Here is a 14,290-nt window from a genome sequence, read left to right on the forward strand (position 1 = left end):
CAATGTCCCGACTCACACAGACCCGCCCATCCCCAGGCATCCCTGCAGCCAGGGTCCACTCTCACCGGTAGTTCCTTTCTCCCACACAGTTGTTGAGCCACTTGCAGTGATGGTCGAAGCCGCACACGCACTTGTTGCAGGCACTGCAGTGCTTGGAGCGAGCGCTCCTGCGGGGAGGGAGGGGGCGCAGTGCGGTTAGACCGCTGGCTGGTCCTCCCCTCGGCGGCAGGGCCTGGCTGGAGCGACTGGAGTCCGCGAGGGGCCAGAGCGCTTGGCCTGGAGCTGGTGATCAAAACCCGGCGCCTCCGCGGGACAAGGAGCTCAGCGCCGGGGAGCGTGCGCGCCCTCTGGCGGCACTGCGGGGCCGGGCACCCAGAAGAGGCAGCGTTTCTGAAGATCTGGGGACCCAAGGCAGGAGGAAGGAAGGGTGGGGCGGTATTACTTTGCCCCACTCAGGGAGTGGACACCGGGTGACGGGGGTGTGAAACAGTAATGGGGCTTCCGTTCCAAGCAAGGACCCCTGCATTGCACCAGGAGACAAAGCAGGTGAAGGGCCGGGAAGCAAAACGGCAAGGCTGTCAGGCCCAGGGCCTACCCTGCTCTTCCCAACAGCTCCGTTTGTTTGAGTGCCTGTTTCTGTGCCAATCTGTGGGAATTATACTGGCATTCTTCCAGAAAACCCCAGCTTGTCTGGGCTCATCCAAAGGGAACCAAAAGAAGAGGAACAAGATGACATCTGGATGAACTCGGGGCAGTTCACCACAGATGAGGTGAGGCCACTTAGGAATGTGAGTCTCCCAGTCCCAGGGAGGGACTGGGGAAGCCCAAAGGAGTGCAGAAGAGTGGGGAGCACTCCCCCAAACTGGACAGAGCCCTGGAATGGGCAGCAACTGCCAGGGCACCCATTGAGGAACAACACACTGCCTGGTGCCTAGTGGAGGAAAGGATGGTCTGATGCCCAAGTCCTCAGCACCCTAACACCATGGACTCTCTCGGCCCTGTGGACAGACCCCCTTCCAACAGGCTGCCTGAGTCTTCAGGTTGGAAGGGTAGAGCTGGCCTTGGACCACAGCCCCATGCCTAATCCTCCACCTGAGGCTGGAAGCTCTAGGAGGGTGGGGAGGGATCTAGGGAGGCCGTCTGGACCAGTCAAGGCATGGGCTCCGCACATTCTGACTCATCTCCCCACTAGCAGTGTGACCTGGAGTAAGTCGCTTGGCCTCTCTGGGCCTGAGTCCTCATGGGCAAACAAGGATCACAGGATCTGCTCGGGGACTAGGCCAGTTGGTGGTGAATGTGGCTCTGCTGCCCAGGATCCACATAACCTCAGGCAAGCCTCTGAGCCTTTCTGAGCTCTGGGCTCTCCCCTGTGGAGAAAGATGCTGCCCACCCTGCAGGGTGGCTGTTCCAAGCACTTGGCAACAGTAAGTCTCAAGTGTTAACTCCCCTCCCTGTCCCTATCTGGGAATGCTTGTGAGATTGGGGTGGGGGGTGGCTGGTAGAGTTAGTCAGTAGAAATGTTTGTGGGTTTGTGGTTGTGCCAAATGTTTCCTACATTTACTGTTGGAAATGCTATTCCTCATCTTCTGTTTCCAATTACCTTTTCTTCACCTTCTCTTTCACCCAATTCTCTGTCACTCCATCAAGACGCTTGACTGTAAAACACGTGTGTTATCAGGGTGACTATAAAGCCCTGGGCATGCCCCTCTCTGCCTTGAGCTCCCACGACAGTTCCCCAGGCACACTCATCGCCCGCCCACACTCTCTGTCCACACGCACTCACACATCCACGTCGCACAGATTGCAGTGCAGGTCTTCAATGACATGTGCGTGTTGGCTTCGGTTGAAGATGGGCAAGGGCCCGGCATAGCTCTTGTCCCTCACGTTGGCATCTGCTGGATCGATGGAGACAGCAGTCAGGTGCACCACAAGGTGGCCAGCAAAGATGGCGCCCATGCACTGGCCCAGCAGGTTAAAGGCTCACTCCACACTCTGCCAGTTGAGACCCCACCCCCTGCTTCCTGTGGCCAAAGAACTGGTCCCCACCTCCGTACAGCTCCCTCCCAGAGACTCAGCCTGTGCCACGCCCTACCTCCAGGTCCCTAGAACTTCCTTGTCAGACCCCTCCAGGGTACCCAGGCCCGGATGGAAGCGGGGAGCAGTCATCTGGGAACACAAATGAGCACTGCCTGCTGCTGCCCAGGGGCCCCAACACAAGGCTATGCACACACAGGGCTGCGGCCTCACTGTTCCAAGCCTGGTGCAGGCCCTGGCTGATCTAACCTCCAATTCTGATCTGGTTTCAGATTCTAGAATGATGAAGTGAGACTGAAAGAGACCATCCTCTTAGGTCGAGGGACCTAAAATATAAGTTCAAAGCTTGTTTGTCTTGCTTTCATAGGAAGTCTTCTCTGAGAGGGAAAAAGCGATGCTCTCTCAGTAGCCGGCCAGACAGAGAGTCACTTGCGATGGGGCCCATCCCCACCACCTCCCGGACCTGGAGTTCAGGTATTTGAAACCCTGGGGCTGAGGATCTAGGATATTCTGATGCATTTAGGGCCTGACCAGAGACAACATCTCTTAATTCCTGGAGCTGAAACACAGCTCTTCCAGGACGTATCTGCTCAGTGATTGTACCAAATTCTGGAGATGAGTATGCTGACAACTTGCTGCAAAGTCTAAATGTGTAAAAATTCCCTAATAGATTCCACACAGGCGGCCATCTCCCCTCCATTCATCCATACTCTTGCTGGCCAGGCAGACATCATCCCTTCATCGTTCAGCTTCCATCCATCAGCTGTCCAACCTCCTTTTCTCCCTTCCTCCTCTTCATTCCAGCGGCCAAATTTCCCTGCGTGTCTGCATGAGCCAGGCTCCACCCTACTGTGCTGGGTTGTAATTGAAAGAGACAACCCTGTGACCAATGAAAACCCTCTACAGCCCTGGCTGTGGGTCAGGCCTTGGCACTTGCCTGGGTTATTCCATAGTCTCACGACGCTGTTCCTCCTCTCTGGGTCCTCTTGACTCTGCCCTTCACTTGGTCTTAAAGTAGTTTTGAAGAGCTTAAACCTAAATCCTTGCTTGCTTAACCTCCTCCACTGGCTTTCAGGGGCCCTCAAACTAGCGTTTATTCTTCAGCTCAGCGTTAGGCCCTTATGCTCTGGCTCCTCTCAAACCTCTCTGGTATCAACAACCACTCCTCCTCAGCATTCCAGGCTTTCTTCAGACACACTGAATGTGGGCAAACATTTAGTTTCCTGCCTGCTCCAACACTTCTCCCGCCCCCACACCCTGGCTCATTCATTCAACTGTTTACTGAGGTCTTTCTCTATGCCAGGCACTGAGGAATATGGCAGGAGCGAGACAGACACGGTCGCCTAGCTCCAAGGAGACTACAGTCTGGTAGGAAACAGAAATGTTAATCACATAAGGGGTTGACTGCAACAAAGGAAGTTCATGGGACAATGTGAGTTTGTGTGACCTCAACTAGTCTGAAGGGATCCAGAAAGCTCCCCTGAGAAGGGACCGCCTCAGCTGAGACTGGCAGGTGATGTGAGGAGGAAAGGGAGCCTGGCTGGTTCCTGGGAGCAAGCAGAGTCCCAACCAGAGGGGTGGTTCCAGCTCAACTCATGGCTGCCATGCGAGAATGAGGGCCCATGTCCCCAAATTCTGGCTTTTCAAAAGGAACCAGAAATCTGGACGTTTTTTGGTGAGGTCTTTCATGTTTTAAATGTTGACAAGAAAATTATTTTTTTAAACCCACCTGCCAAAGGTCTGTTCATTTTGTGTGCTAATTATCCCTCAATTTAAAAAAAAAGAAAAAGTCTGTAGGCCAAACTGGTTCATGGTCTGTCAGTTCTTGACTTCTGACTTAGCTGGGTGTTGGGGTGGAGAGAGGAGCAAGGGGCTTCCAGGCAGAGACCAGTGTCACAACAGAGAACAGAGCAAATAACGTAAGGGGAGGCTGGGAGGCGGCAGAGGCTAGAACACAGAGAGCCTTGAGTAGCCAGAACCCCATTCCTTAAGGCGGGAGAAGCCATCAGAGCAGTGGTTCTCAACCTTCCTAATGCCGCGACCCTTTAATACAGTTCCTCATGTTGTGGTGACTCCCAATTTCATTGTTACAAATTGAACACAATTAAAGCATAGTGATTAATCACAAAAACAATATGTAATTATATATGTGTTTTCCGATGGTCTCAGGCGACCCCTGTGAAAGGGTCGTTCGACCCCCAAAGGGGTCGCGACCCACAGGTTGAGAACTGCTGCATTAGAGGGTATTTAGCTGGGGAACAACTTTATCGTGTCTGTTTTTGGAAAGGGCACTGTGGCTGCAGCTACACACATGGACTGGTCCGAGTGAGAGTGTGTGTGGGGAGACTGGTTTGGCAACAAAATGGTCCTCTAGTTAAGAGAGGCAGATGGAGGTGCGGGGGGGAAAGAGGGTGATTCGATGGCTATTTAGGAGGTAAAATCAACAGAACTTGATGACTGACTGGATACAGGTGATGAAGGGAAGGGGCGGGGTCAAGAGCAAATGGACAGGTTGGTCAGGTGCTGTGAAGAGGGGAGCTGTGAGCAGCAGGGGCGTCAGGGCCTGTGGCGATGTTGGTCTAGATGGCCCATCTCCCACATCCACAGGATGCTGGAGAGCCCCTACCCCATACTTGCCGCGGGATACTCCAGTCTACAAGGCTTCCCTCCAGCTGGAGGCTGAGCTCCCAGGGCTGGGGCCCTGTCTTGCTAATCTTTGCAACCCTCGGTCCCAGCTAGATCCAGACCCCAGGTGGGTACTTGTTACACATTATCTCCCTCCCTCATTCCCCAGGGGTCCTGAGGAAGCCTACAGAAGGGAGGTGGCTTTGAAGGAAGGAAGAACAATCCAGATCTGGTGGCTCTGTGAGCCTCCACGTTGTCCAAAGCAATTAATGTGGAGAGGACAAAAGTCCCAAACCATCCCAGTGCCTCAGAGTTGGAGTGCCCTGAGCAGCTCTGTCGGCCTCACTAGGCACCAGCTGTGTGACCTCAGGGAGTCACTCAATCTCGCTGAGCCCCAATTTCTTAGTAAAGTGGGAGGAATACCTTCAAATTATTATGAGGATCAAACAAGATCATCTACGTACAGGGAATGGCACAGGGCCTGGCACACAGAAGTGCTCAATAAGTGACAGTTACTCTGTTTACTGGTAGTGTCCTGACTGCACTCACTGCAGACCACATGGCAGAAACCCAGGTAGCCCTGAGTGAGGGGTGTGCCCATTCCAGATCATGAGGGGACTATTCCATGAAGCTTCTAGTTAACAGCCCTAAGGCCTGTTGGTCGCTTCTGGAAAAGGCCAGTTTCCCACTTACAGAGCTCATGACTGTGCCCGGGGGCCTAGTGAACCAGAAAGCCCCCCATGACACTGGTGGTGTCCGGGATGGCGTCCTTCTCCACACACTTGCCATTGTCACTCACCAGCCCAGGGCTCTGGGATTTCCCTTATGGCTAATGCATTCTGGTGCTCCTTGTCCCCACCCTGGGAAGCAGGCAGAGGAGGCTGAGAGCTGGAGCTGGCAGAAGCCCTTATGTAGCCCTTAAAGGGCTGAGCTGGGACCATGCTCCACTGCTGACTCTATGTCCAAGGAGGCATAGAGTTCATCCCTGATAACCTCCTGCAGCTCACCCTCGCCCTCCTTCCCTGAAAGGCCCAAGGGATCATCGCCATGAAGCACACACACCAGGCACACTCACAGGGCCCCCTCTGGACAGGAGCACATGGCCGCTGCTGCACTCCAATCTCAGCCTTGCAGCCACGGCCTCTGCTCCTGGGGTTGTGGCCAGAGCTGCTGCAGTCACCCCACTAGGCCCTTGCAAGTTTGTGTTTGTCACTGTTCTCAGGAGCCTCCAGGGCATCTCTGATCCCTCCTCTGTCAATTCAACCTCTCCCTAAAAGGGCATGATTTACAAAGTCAGTGAGCTCCTAAACCAGTGGTTCTCAACCTTCCTAATGCCGCGACCCTTTAATACAGTTCCTTATGTTGTGGTGACCCCCAATTTCATTGTTACAAATTGAACATAATTAAAGCATAGTGATTAATCACAAAAACAATATGTAATTATATATGTGTTTTCCGATGGTCTTAGGCGACCCCTGTGAAAGGGTCGTTCAACCCCAAAGGGGTCGCGACCCACAGGTTGAGAACCGCTGTCCTAAACAGTCCTGGGACCACATCATAATCTGTCCAAAATAAAACCACATTTTAAATGTACCAAAACCTTACTATGTAAAAGAATTCTACCATGACTCTTCTTGAAAAGTGAAAAATTCTTTCATAAGTGGAATAATTACTCTCTCATTTATCCCTTGTGTAGCTCTGGACACAATTAGCTTGAAGAGAGCTTTCGAGCGGTACCCTGGTTGAGAGGCTCCCTCTGTGTGGGCCTTTATATGCTCCAAGGTACTTCAGGTCTGTCAGCTCACCGCATGGGGCAGAGGGGGCAGAGGGGGCAGAGGGGGAGAGGGAGGTTGGAGGTCAGGAAGGCAGGCAGCTGGTCTCTCCCAGGGAAGAAACGGGTCTCCCTGCGCTCTCTGAGGCTCTGGAACCCAGCTTCAGGCCTCTGCCATGTCCTCCATCTACTGCCCCTACAAATCCATGAATCAGCCCCACATTTTCCCAAGGATACAGCATAGCCAGCAGGCACCCAGTGGTGAGGCAGGAGGGGAACAAGGACCCCAAAGCCGATCACTGCGAAGAAGAGGTACAGCAGCCAGGCCACAATCTGGAGCGGGTGAGGGGGCCAGCTCCACCCATTCCGGCGGGACCGCTGGCCCTGCAGCTCCGGGGAGGGTCCGCTGGCCTGTGCGGGTGCTGTCCACACACTCTTCTCAGGCGCTGTCTTGTTGGAGGGCTTGTTGCAGATGTTCATCTCCAGAGGGAGAAAGAGTAGAGAGAGCATTAGCCTGAGGAGGTCCAGGCTGGACCCAGAGCCCACGAATGCAGCCAGGTTTCAGCAGGGGGGAAGCAGGCTGGGGCACTAAGCCACCTCCCAGCTACTCTGCAGGGCAACCGGCGCCCTAGCATGATGAAGTCAGTGGGGGAGACTGGTGTGGAGTGCTGGTCTCAAAGCCCCAGAGCCAGCTTTGGCCCCGGCCTTGGCCAGTACAAGGTAGGAGGGCCCAGGGTTTATTCAGGACAGTGTGGCTGCCTGTTACTCAAAGTGTTCTGTCTCCACAGCCATCAGTGTTAAACCCAATAAGACATGTTCTCATCTGGGAACAATATCTGGCTGGGCCAGACCGATGAGAACACATGCTGATTCTGTTACGATTAGTCACCTCTGTCCTGTGGCCCAAATGCAAGTGTCAGAGAGGGGCCCCTTACCGTTTGCTAAGGGAAACAGGAGCGGAGCTGAGTGGAAGGGGGATCTAGCCTCTGGTCCTAGGTGAGCATGTACTCCCTTTAGGACTGGGGGAGGGCCTTGAACATTCTCCCCTGTGCCTCGGAAGCTGCCTGAGGCTTCTTGGCTGGGGAGGAGCCAGCCCACGAGAGAAGGAGGATTCCTCCTTGTTCCCCCCAGAAGAGTAAATGGCCATGTTTCTCTAAGTAAAATCTGGGCCTGGTGCACTGAGAACAGACAAGTGGGCTGACCTGAGGGGGCTCAGGGAAGATGAGGGCTTGACCAGAGCCTGCCACCAGATGGCAGCACGCCCCTATCCCGCCATCCTTGGGCCCAAGAGCTGGCCTAGGGGCCAAAGTCACCAGCCTGGCAGACAGGGTGGGCCTGTGCTAGCTTCTGGGCCAGAGGTGGAAACAGAGCCTGGGCAGACAGCACCAGACTTGGGGAGACAGGCCAACTGGGAGCTCTTGGTGGGGACAAACCCTGGCAGCTGCACTTTCAGGAGTCCATGCCCGTGGGCCTTCCTCACTTCTCAGCCCAACAAAATCTTCCTTGACCTTTAGAGCCCACTGACAGCATCTCCTCCGCCAGGGGTACCCCAAGTCAGGGAGCTCATGCTCAGTCTTTACTGGGCAAGTCGCTGCCACTTGGAACACTCTGCCACCCTCCCCGTATCCATCTGCCCGTTACCCCAGCTTCCCCCAAGGACAGTAAATGTGTGTGACTCATTCACCTCTGCTCCCCACATCCCCTCCCCCAGCACCCAGAGCGTACCTTGTACATAGAAAGTGCTCAGTAAATGTTTGCTGACTTGAGAACATCTGAAATAAAAGGAAATGTGGGCATGGTAAATGGTGTGGAACCTGGTCCACCCAAAGCCATCTGTCCCACTCTGCCCTGCCTTCAATCTGTACAGCCACCAGGCACCCACAACTCCCGTTTTGCACAGGCACAGCGCACCCAAACCTGCCCGCACCCTCACCTGCCCCGCCCCAGCTGCCCCTGCCCACTGGCTATTACCCTGACTTCGGAACATTTGCACTTACTCACTCTGCCCTTCATCCCGCCTGAGACTCAGAGCCTCCTGGAAGCTAAGCCTGGCATATCTGAAGACAGCTCTGAGTAGCCTCACTCAAAGCTAAATGACATGACCCTAGTTTTCTTCCAGGGACTCTAATGGAGTCCTTTGTCTTCAATAAGAAGCAGCAAAAGGTGAAAAAAGAGTTCCAGCTTTGGAGGAAACAGATCTAGGTTCGAGTCCTGGCTCTGCACTTACTAGCTGATTGGCCTGAGTTCCTTCATCTGAAAACGGGTTAGGGTTGCCTACCTAGGGCTGTGTATAGATCAGCGACACTGTAGGTAAACCTGACATATGAATGCTCCCTAAATGATAGGCACCATAATTACCCTTAAAATAGCCCCCTGGGCAGGTGATCCTCATCTTTCCAGACTGAGGCTACTACATCTGATATTCTAGGAGGTTTATGTCCAAAGTGATGGGGTTGGCTGACGTTGCTTTCTTATGTCAATGGTCCCAAGGAACACAGTGTCATAAGAGCTGGGCCACTGGATCGCCATGTAACCTCACCTTCCATCAGAAGTGACATCACTTTATTTTGGATGTCCCCAGAGGTAGCAAATCTTTGTCCTTGATTTTTGGAAACAGTCTATGGTCACCATGTCAAGCCCTGTGAATACAGTTTAGCTGGGTGGTTCTGCTCAGGGTAGGGGGCAAATCCCTGTGGCTTGCACATCGCTTCTCCAGTGACATCATCACCAGGGCAATGACTTTGAAGGGAACCCATGAATTGGGATCCCTAAGTCCTGGCTTTCCTTTTGCCTCATCACATCACATCAGAGATTTTTAGAGAGAGAGGGAGAGGGATAGAAAGAGAGGAACATCAATGAGATGAGAGAGAAACATCGATGCCCCCACTGGGTACGGAGCCTGCAACCGGAACATGTGCCCTGACTGGGAACCTCTTAGTTCCTGGGTTGACACTCAACCTCTGAGCCACACCAGCCAGGCTGCCTCATCACATCTTAACAGCCCTACACCTAAGGGCCTTTCTAAAGAAAGCAGCGGAGGCACAGAGAAACATCAATGAGATGAGGGAGAAACATCGATGCCCCCACTGGGTACGGAGCCTGCAACCGGAACATGTGCCCTGACTGGGAACCTCTTAGTTCCTGGGTTGACACTCAACCTCTGAGCCACACCAGCCAGGCTGCCTCATCACATCTTAACAGCCCTACACCTAAGGGCCTTTCTAAAGAAAGCAGCGGAGGCACACTGCTGACATGCCCCACTGCCCACAGTGGACTAGCAGTGGCTGCAGGCACCCCTAGCCCCAGTGCAGCCCAGATGCCTGATGGGGGAGGAGTCACCATCTGGGGCCAGAAGCCTATACAAACAGCCTTTGGGGTGGCTCTGACTCCAAACCAGGTGCTCTTAACCCAGAGAAGTACCACTGATGGTAGTGCATGAGGGGACAGTGCTATGAGGTCGAAGTCCCTTGAAGCAGTGGCAGCATTCTAGAGTAGATACCTCAGCTTGTCAGGAGACATGCCAGTTGGCCCAAGGCATAAGCTCTTAACTGATGATATTTTCCCTCGCAGAGTTGACCACATTCTTTTGGCCTAAAAAGATTTGATTAAAAAGATTGGGAGGGCCTTGGCCTGTGTGGCTCAGTTGGTTGGAACGTCATCCCATATACCAAAAGGTTACAGGTTCAATTCCTGGTCAGGGCACATACCTAGATTACAGGTTCATCCCCGGTCAGGACACATACGGGAGGCAACCAATAAATGTTTCTCTCTCACATTGATGTTTCTCTTTCTTTCTCTCTCTCCATTCCCCCCTCTCTAAAACAAACAAACAAAAAACAAACATGTCCTCAGTTTAAAGAAGACTGGGAGGTCAGAGAGAATCCCAGATGGGCCTCAAGCCTTGATGGGACCAGGCCCGGGGACTTCACTGGCTGTCCCGCCCCCTCTCAGCACTGCTCTTGGAGACCAGATTGAAAGATCCATGGCTCTGCTCCTGGACGACGTGGAGTGTCACCTCTTGCCCTTCCGGCCCCACTAGGCTGCCATGTGAGTGGCCAGCTTGTCACTCACACCTTGGCCCAGTCAGTGCTTATTGGGGCCCAGCCCCCTGTGTGCACTGAGGATGTAAACACAAATGAGACCAGGCGCCTGCCCTCAGGGGCTTGCTTTCTGGGGGCCCACACAGACCCAGACAGACATCAGAACAATGGGTGAATGGGTGTGTTTGCAGCTTTGCAAGGGCCATCCGTTCAGTGTGACAGAACACAGGGTGGATGGGTGGGAGCAGGAGTGAGGCAGGCAGGGGAGAGAGAGATGAGCCATGGGAGCTGCAGGGTTAGATCATAGGAGGTGAAGTGAGAAAGCTTGGGCATTGTTGAAAGAGCCACAGGAAGTCACAGGAAGTTTAAAGCAGGGGAGTGACAGAAAGGTGATAGGGGCTTTGGAAAGCTTTCACGTCACAGTGGGGAAGCGAGCATGATCAAGAGAGGAAAGGGTTGGGTGGGGAGGGGGGCACTGACACTACAGCAGCTCAGCCGCCCTGTACTTTGGGAGGAGATGGTCAAGAGGTGGAGGTCAAGCCCACAAGCTCCCCCTGCCCACCGAATGCTCCCCGCTGCATCTTTGGTGGGCTGAGATATGGAGGCCTTGACAGATGATCCTTCATGTATCTTCTGCTGCCACAGAACAAACCAAGAGTCAAGCTGGCAGAGACAGAGGGAAGAGGCCCCACGGAGTGTCAGAGCCAAAGGCAGCTGCCACCTTGGTAAGCTAAGGACCCACCTGGCTTCTAAGGCGACTAGAGGGGCTGTGCAGGCCCCTGCCTTGCTCCAACAAGGTGAAGCCCATTGTCAGGATGACAATATAATCTGTTCTTGTTAACATTCACCTGCTAAAAGCCTAAAATAGCATTTTCCAAATAAGGTTAGGCTACCTCAATTTATTTAAATGAGGAAATCCTAACATTTCAAGTTCTTATTTTAAGAACCGTGGAACATGAAACTAACAGTAAAATAATTGCATGACTGATCCACTTCCCTCTTGTCCACCTCTGCTCCTATGAAAAAAATATTTAGGGATGTGATTCTGAGATTCGTGCATGCATGGCGTTGTCCAAAGAACCAAGGTTAGGAGGAAAGTGCCAGCCCTGGAGAGGGCATTCCTGGATTCCTGCAAGATGGTTGAGATCTCAGGAAATCAACTCAATTACTAAAGAAGGTGTGTGGAGAGAGGCCATGGACTGGGAGGGTCAGAGGAGAGGCTTGGGGATCCAGACACCTGAGTCACCAATGGGGGGGTGGGTTTGCAGATTGGAGCATGGGATGAGGGCTAATCCCAGAGTCAGAGCCTGGTTCTGGTAGCTGTACTGCCGCTCACAGATTGAGGGACCCAGGTAGGAGGTGCAAATTTCATAAAGCCACCTCTTTGGGTCTCTCCTTCATTCACCTTTCAAACAAATTAGCTGGAAGGCAATCTGGCCACGCTGCCAAGCTTTAGAACACATATAACCTTAGGCTCACATTCCATTTCTAGATTATATATATATATATATACATATACACACATACATACACAAAGTACACAAAGATACACACAGTCTTGTTTGTAATAATAAAGGACAAAAGCAATATGAACAAACTATGGCACATTCACACAATGGAATGCTATTCAATGTCAAAAACAAGGAGGGAGGAAATGACAGGTAAATGGAAAAGCAAGATGTATGATGGCTGTAGAGAGTGCCACCATGTGAGCAAAAACCAAGGCAGGTGGACAGACATCTGTGTTCCCATATGGATGGGTTGTCTCAGGAAGGAAACACAGAGAGCAAACACGGGGCAGCCTTCGGGAACGGGATCTTGTGGTGAGGAGTGAGACAGAGATGTGCTTTTACTGCGTATGCCTTGGTACTATAGGAACTGTGTTTTTGTTTTTACTGTGTGCATGCACTGCTTTTAGGAAAAAAAACACACACACACACACACACAAAAACCTGTTAAATAATAAATAATTGAGCAGTGTCACCTCTTGCCCTTCCGGCCCCACTAGGCTGCCGTGTGGACCAAATGTGCTCACGTGAGCCGGAGCCCTGTACCATGCCAGACAAACAAGGAACTCCTGCCTGCCAACCGTGCAGCAAGAGGGCTCCGTTTTAGTTCAGTGCTTTCTCCGTCTCAAGAGCAGTTCTGACTCGCTCAGCTGCAGGGCTGTGAGGAAGAGCCGCAGAGCTCCCTACGAGCTGTGGGGGTCTTGTCCAAGCCAGAACCAGGCAACCAGACAGAGGGACAGGAGTTGCTGGGCAGGACCTTGCTCCCGTCCTTGGCCTAGGGCAGCTCAGCTCCTTGTGACTCCTGAACCCAAAGCGAAGGAACACACCACAGAAATGTTTTGCTCCCAGTCATCTTTTATTTTGACTAGAGGATTCATGGTTGCCGTGCGAGTGACTTTCTACGGATATTTTATAAATAAGTTATCTGTTTTTCCCCCAGGATCTGCTTTTAAAATAATTTTCAACAAGATTTAACAGATGCCCAATTTGACCATTTAAAGGAGGACATGGTGCACACTGTATTACAGTGTAAAAAAGTCTTTAAAAAGAACTTCTAGTGGCAAGTTCTTTGTTTATTAAAATTCCCCACAGGTACCAGAGAAGTCTCTGGCCTTAAAATCCTGGGAAGTGACTAAGAGATGCACATCACAACAATTCCCAGAAAATAAACTGGAACTTCAGGCCGTTCTGGTAGACCTCTCAGGCCCTGGCCTGATAAGGCTGGGCTCCTCGCATAAACAACATGCCGAGGTCTGATGCGAGGTCAAGAGAAGCTTGACCTCGGCCATTCCTGAGCAGATGTGGTCTGCAAACATTTTGTGTCATTCTCCTCCCGGAGCAACCAACCGCTGCAAACCGGGATTCAAGTTCAGCCAAGGAACTGGGACAAGGAGGAGGGAGCAGTAACATGAAGCAGGAATGAGGCCAATGAGCGGAGGCCAGGGCTGTTGATTTTAACCAGGAAATCGATTCCCATGATTGTGGGAGTAAGCCTCCAGGAACACCCACCAAGAAACGGTCATTAAGAACAAAGTTTTGACAGAACAAAGTCAGAAAAACAAAACTGGCTCATTAAGCACCAGTGTTGCTTTTATTCCATCTCATGAAGATTATGTTTATAAACCCGTCTCCCGCAGCGAACCACCAGCTAGTCCCACAACAGCAGGGACCACCCTTCTCCCGGGTCTGAACCCGGCTCTCCTTCCATAAGGGAAGTGAAGCCACTTCTTACCATCGCTGCCGCCATCGCCCTCACCCATCGACCCCCTCCAGTGTTTTGATGAGAAGAACCACCACCAGCACTTAGAGGGCAGGCACTTCTTCGGCGCCAGGCGCTGCTGCCAGCGCTTCCCTGGCCTCCGAGGTGGCTGGCCCCTCGCTTTCTCCCTTAGAAACAACATGCAGGACAACTCGCCCGCCTCCCGGGTGCGGGCCCCGAGACTCAGTGCGTCTGGCGGCGCAGTGCCACTGGCGGGACTAGGCCGACCCTCGGCTGACTTCCTGGTGCCCTGTCGCCACACTGCCCACCGCACCCGGGGGGAGGCGAGCTTTTCAAAACGGGAAACGACGTCAAAAACGCTTCGATGGTGTCCTCCTGCTGCTGGGATGGAGTTAAACTCCCCCCGCGTTTCTCAAGGCTCCCTCGCCCTTTCTGGTCCTTCATTGCACTTTGCTTTTCCCTCTTCCAGAAACTCCCCTCCCCTGTTCGCAACGCCGGCCCCTTTTCAACCTCAGGCCTCAGCCTCAGCGTCTCCTCCGACCGCAGACCCGGCCCGGCCGCCTCCCGCGCGCTCACCTCCAGGGGGCAGATC

At 52.9% G+C, this 14,290-nt stretch overlaps 1 protein-coding gene across 4 annotated transcripts in view; it reads right to left on the minus strand.

The window, feature by feature from the left end:
• The window catches only part of ZDHHC1 (zinc finger, DHHC-type containing 1), a 13,555-nt gene extending 5,353 nt beyond the window's left edge, over positions 1-8,202 (minus strand). For 3 of the 4 annotated variants that reach the window (XM_014547820.1, XM_014547819.1, XM_014547818.1), the window contains exons 1-4: positions 8,156-8,202; positions 6,668-6,910; positions 1,784-1,959; positions 66-167 (exon numbers count right to left, since the gene is read on the minus strand). In XM_014547820.1, the coding sequence (XP_014403306.1) occupies positions 66-167; positions 1,784-1,959; positions 6,668-6,910; positions 8,156-8,164 (530 nt within the window). In that variant the 5' untranslated portion in view covers positions 8,165-8,202. Of the gene's footprint in view, positions 1-65; positions 168-1,783; positions 1,964-6,667; positions 6,911-8,155 lie in introns of those variants that run through there. The other variant, XM_014547821.1, reaches the window with a different exon arrangement.
• Between the last annotated feature and the right edge of the window lie 6,088 nt (positions 8,203-14,290).

The sequence above is a fragment of the Myotis brandtii genome, unplaced genomic scaffold, assembly GCF_000412655.1.
Source record: "Myotis brandtii unplaced genomic scaffold, ASM41265v1 scaffold486, whole genome shotgun sequence".
NCBI lineage: Eukaryota > Metazoa > Chordata > Mammalia > Chiroptera > Vespertilionidae > Myotis > Myotis brandtii.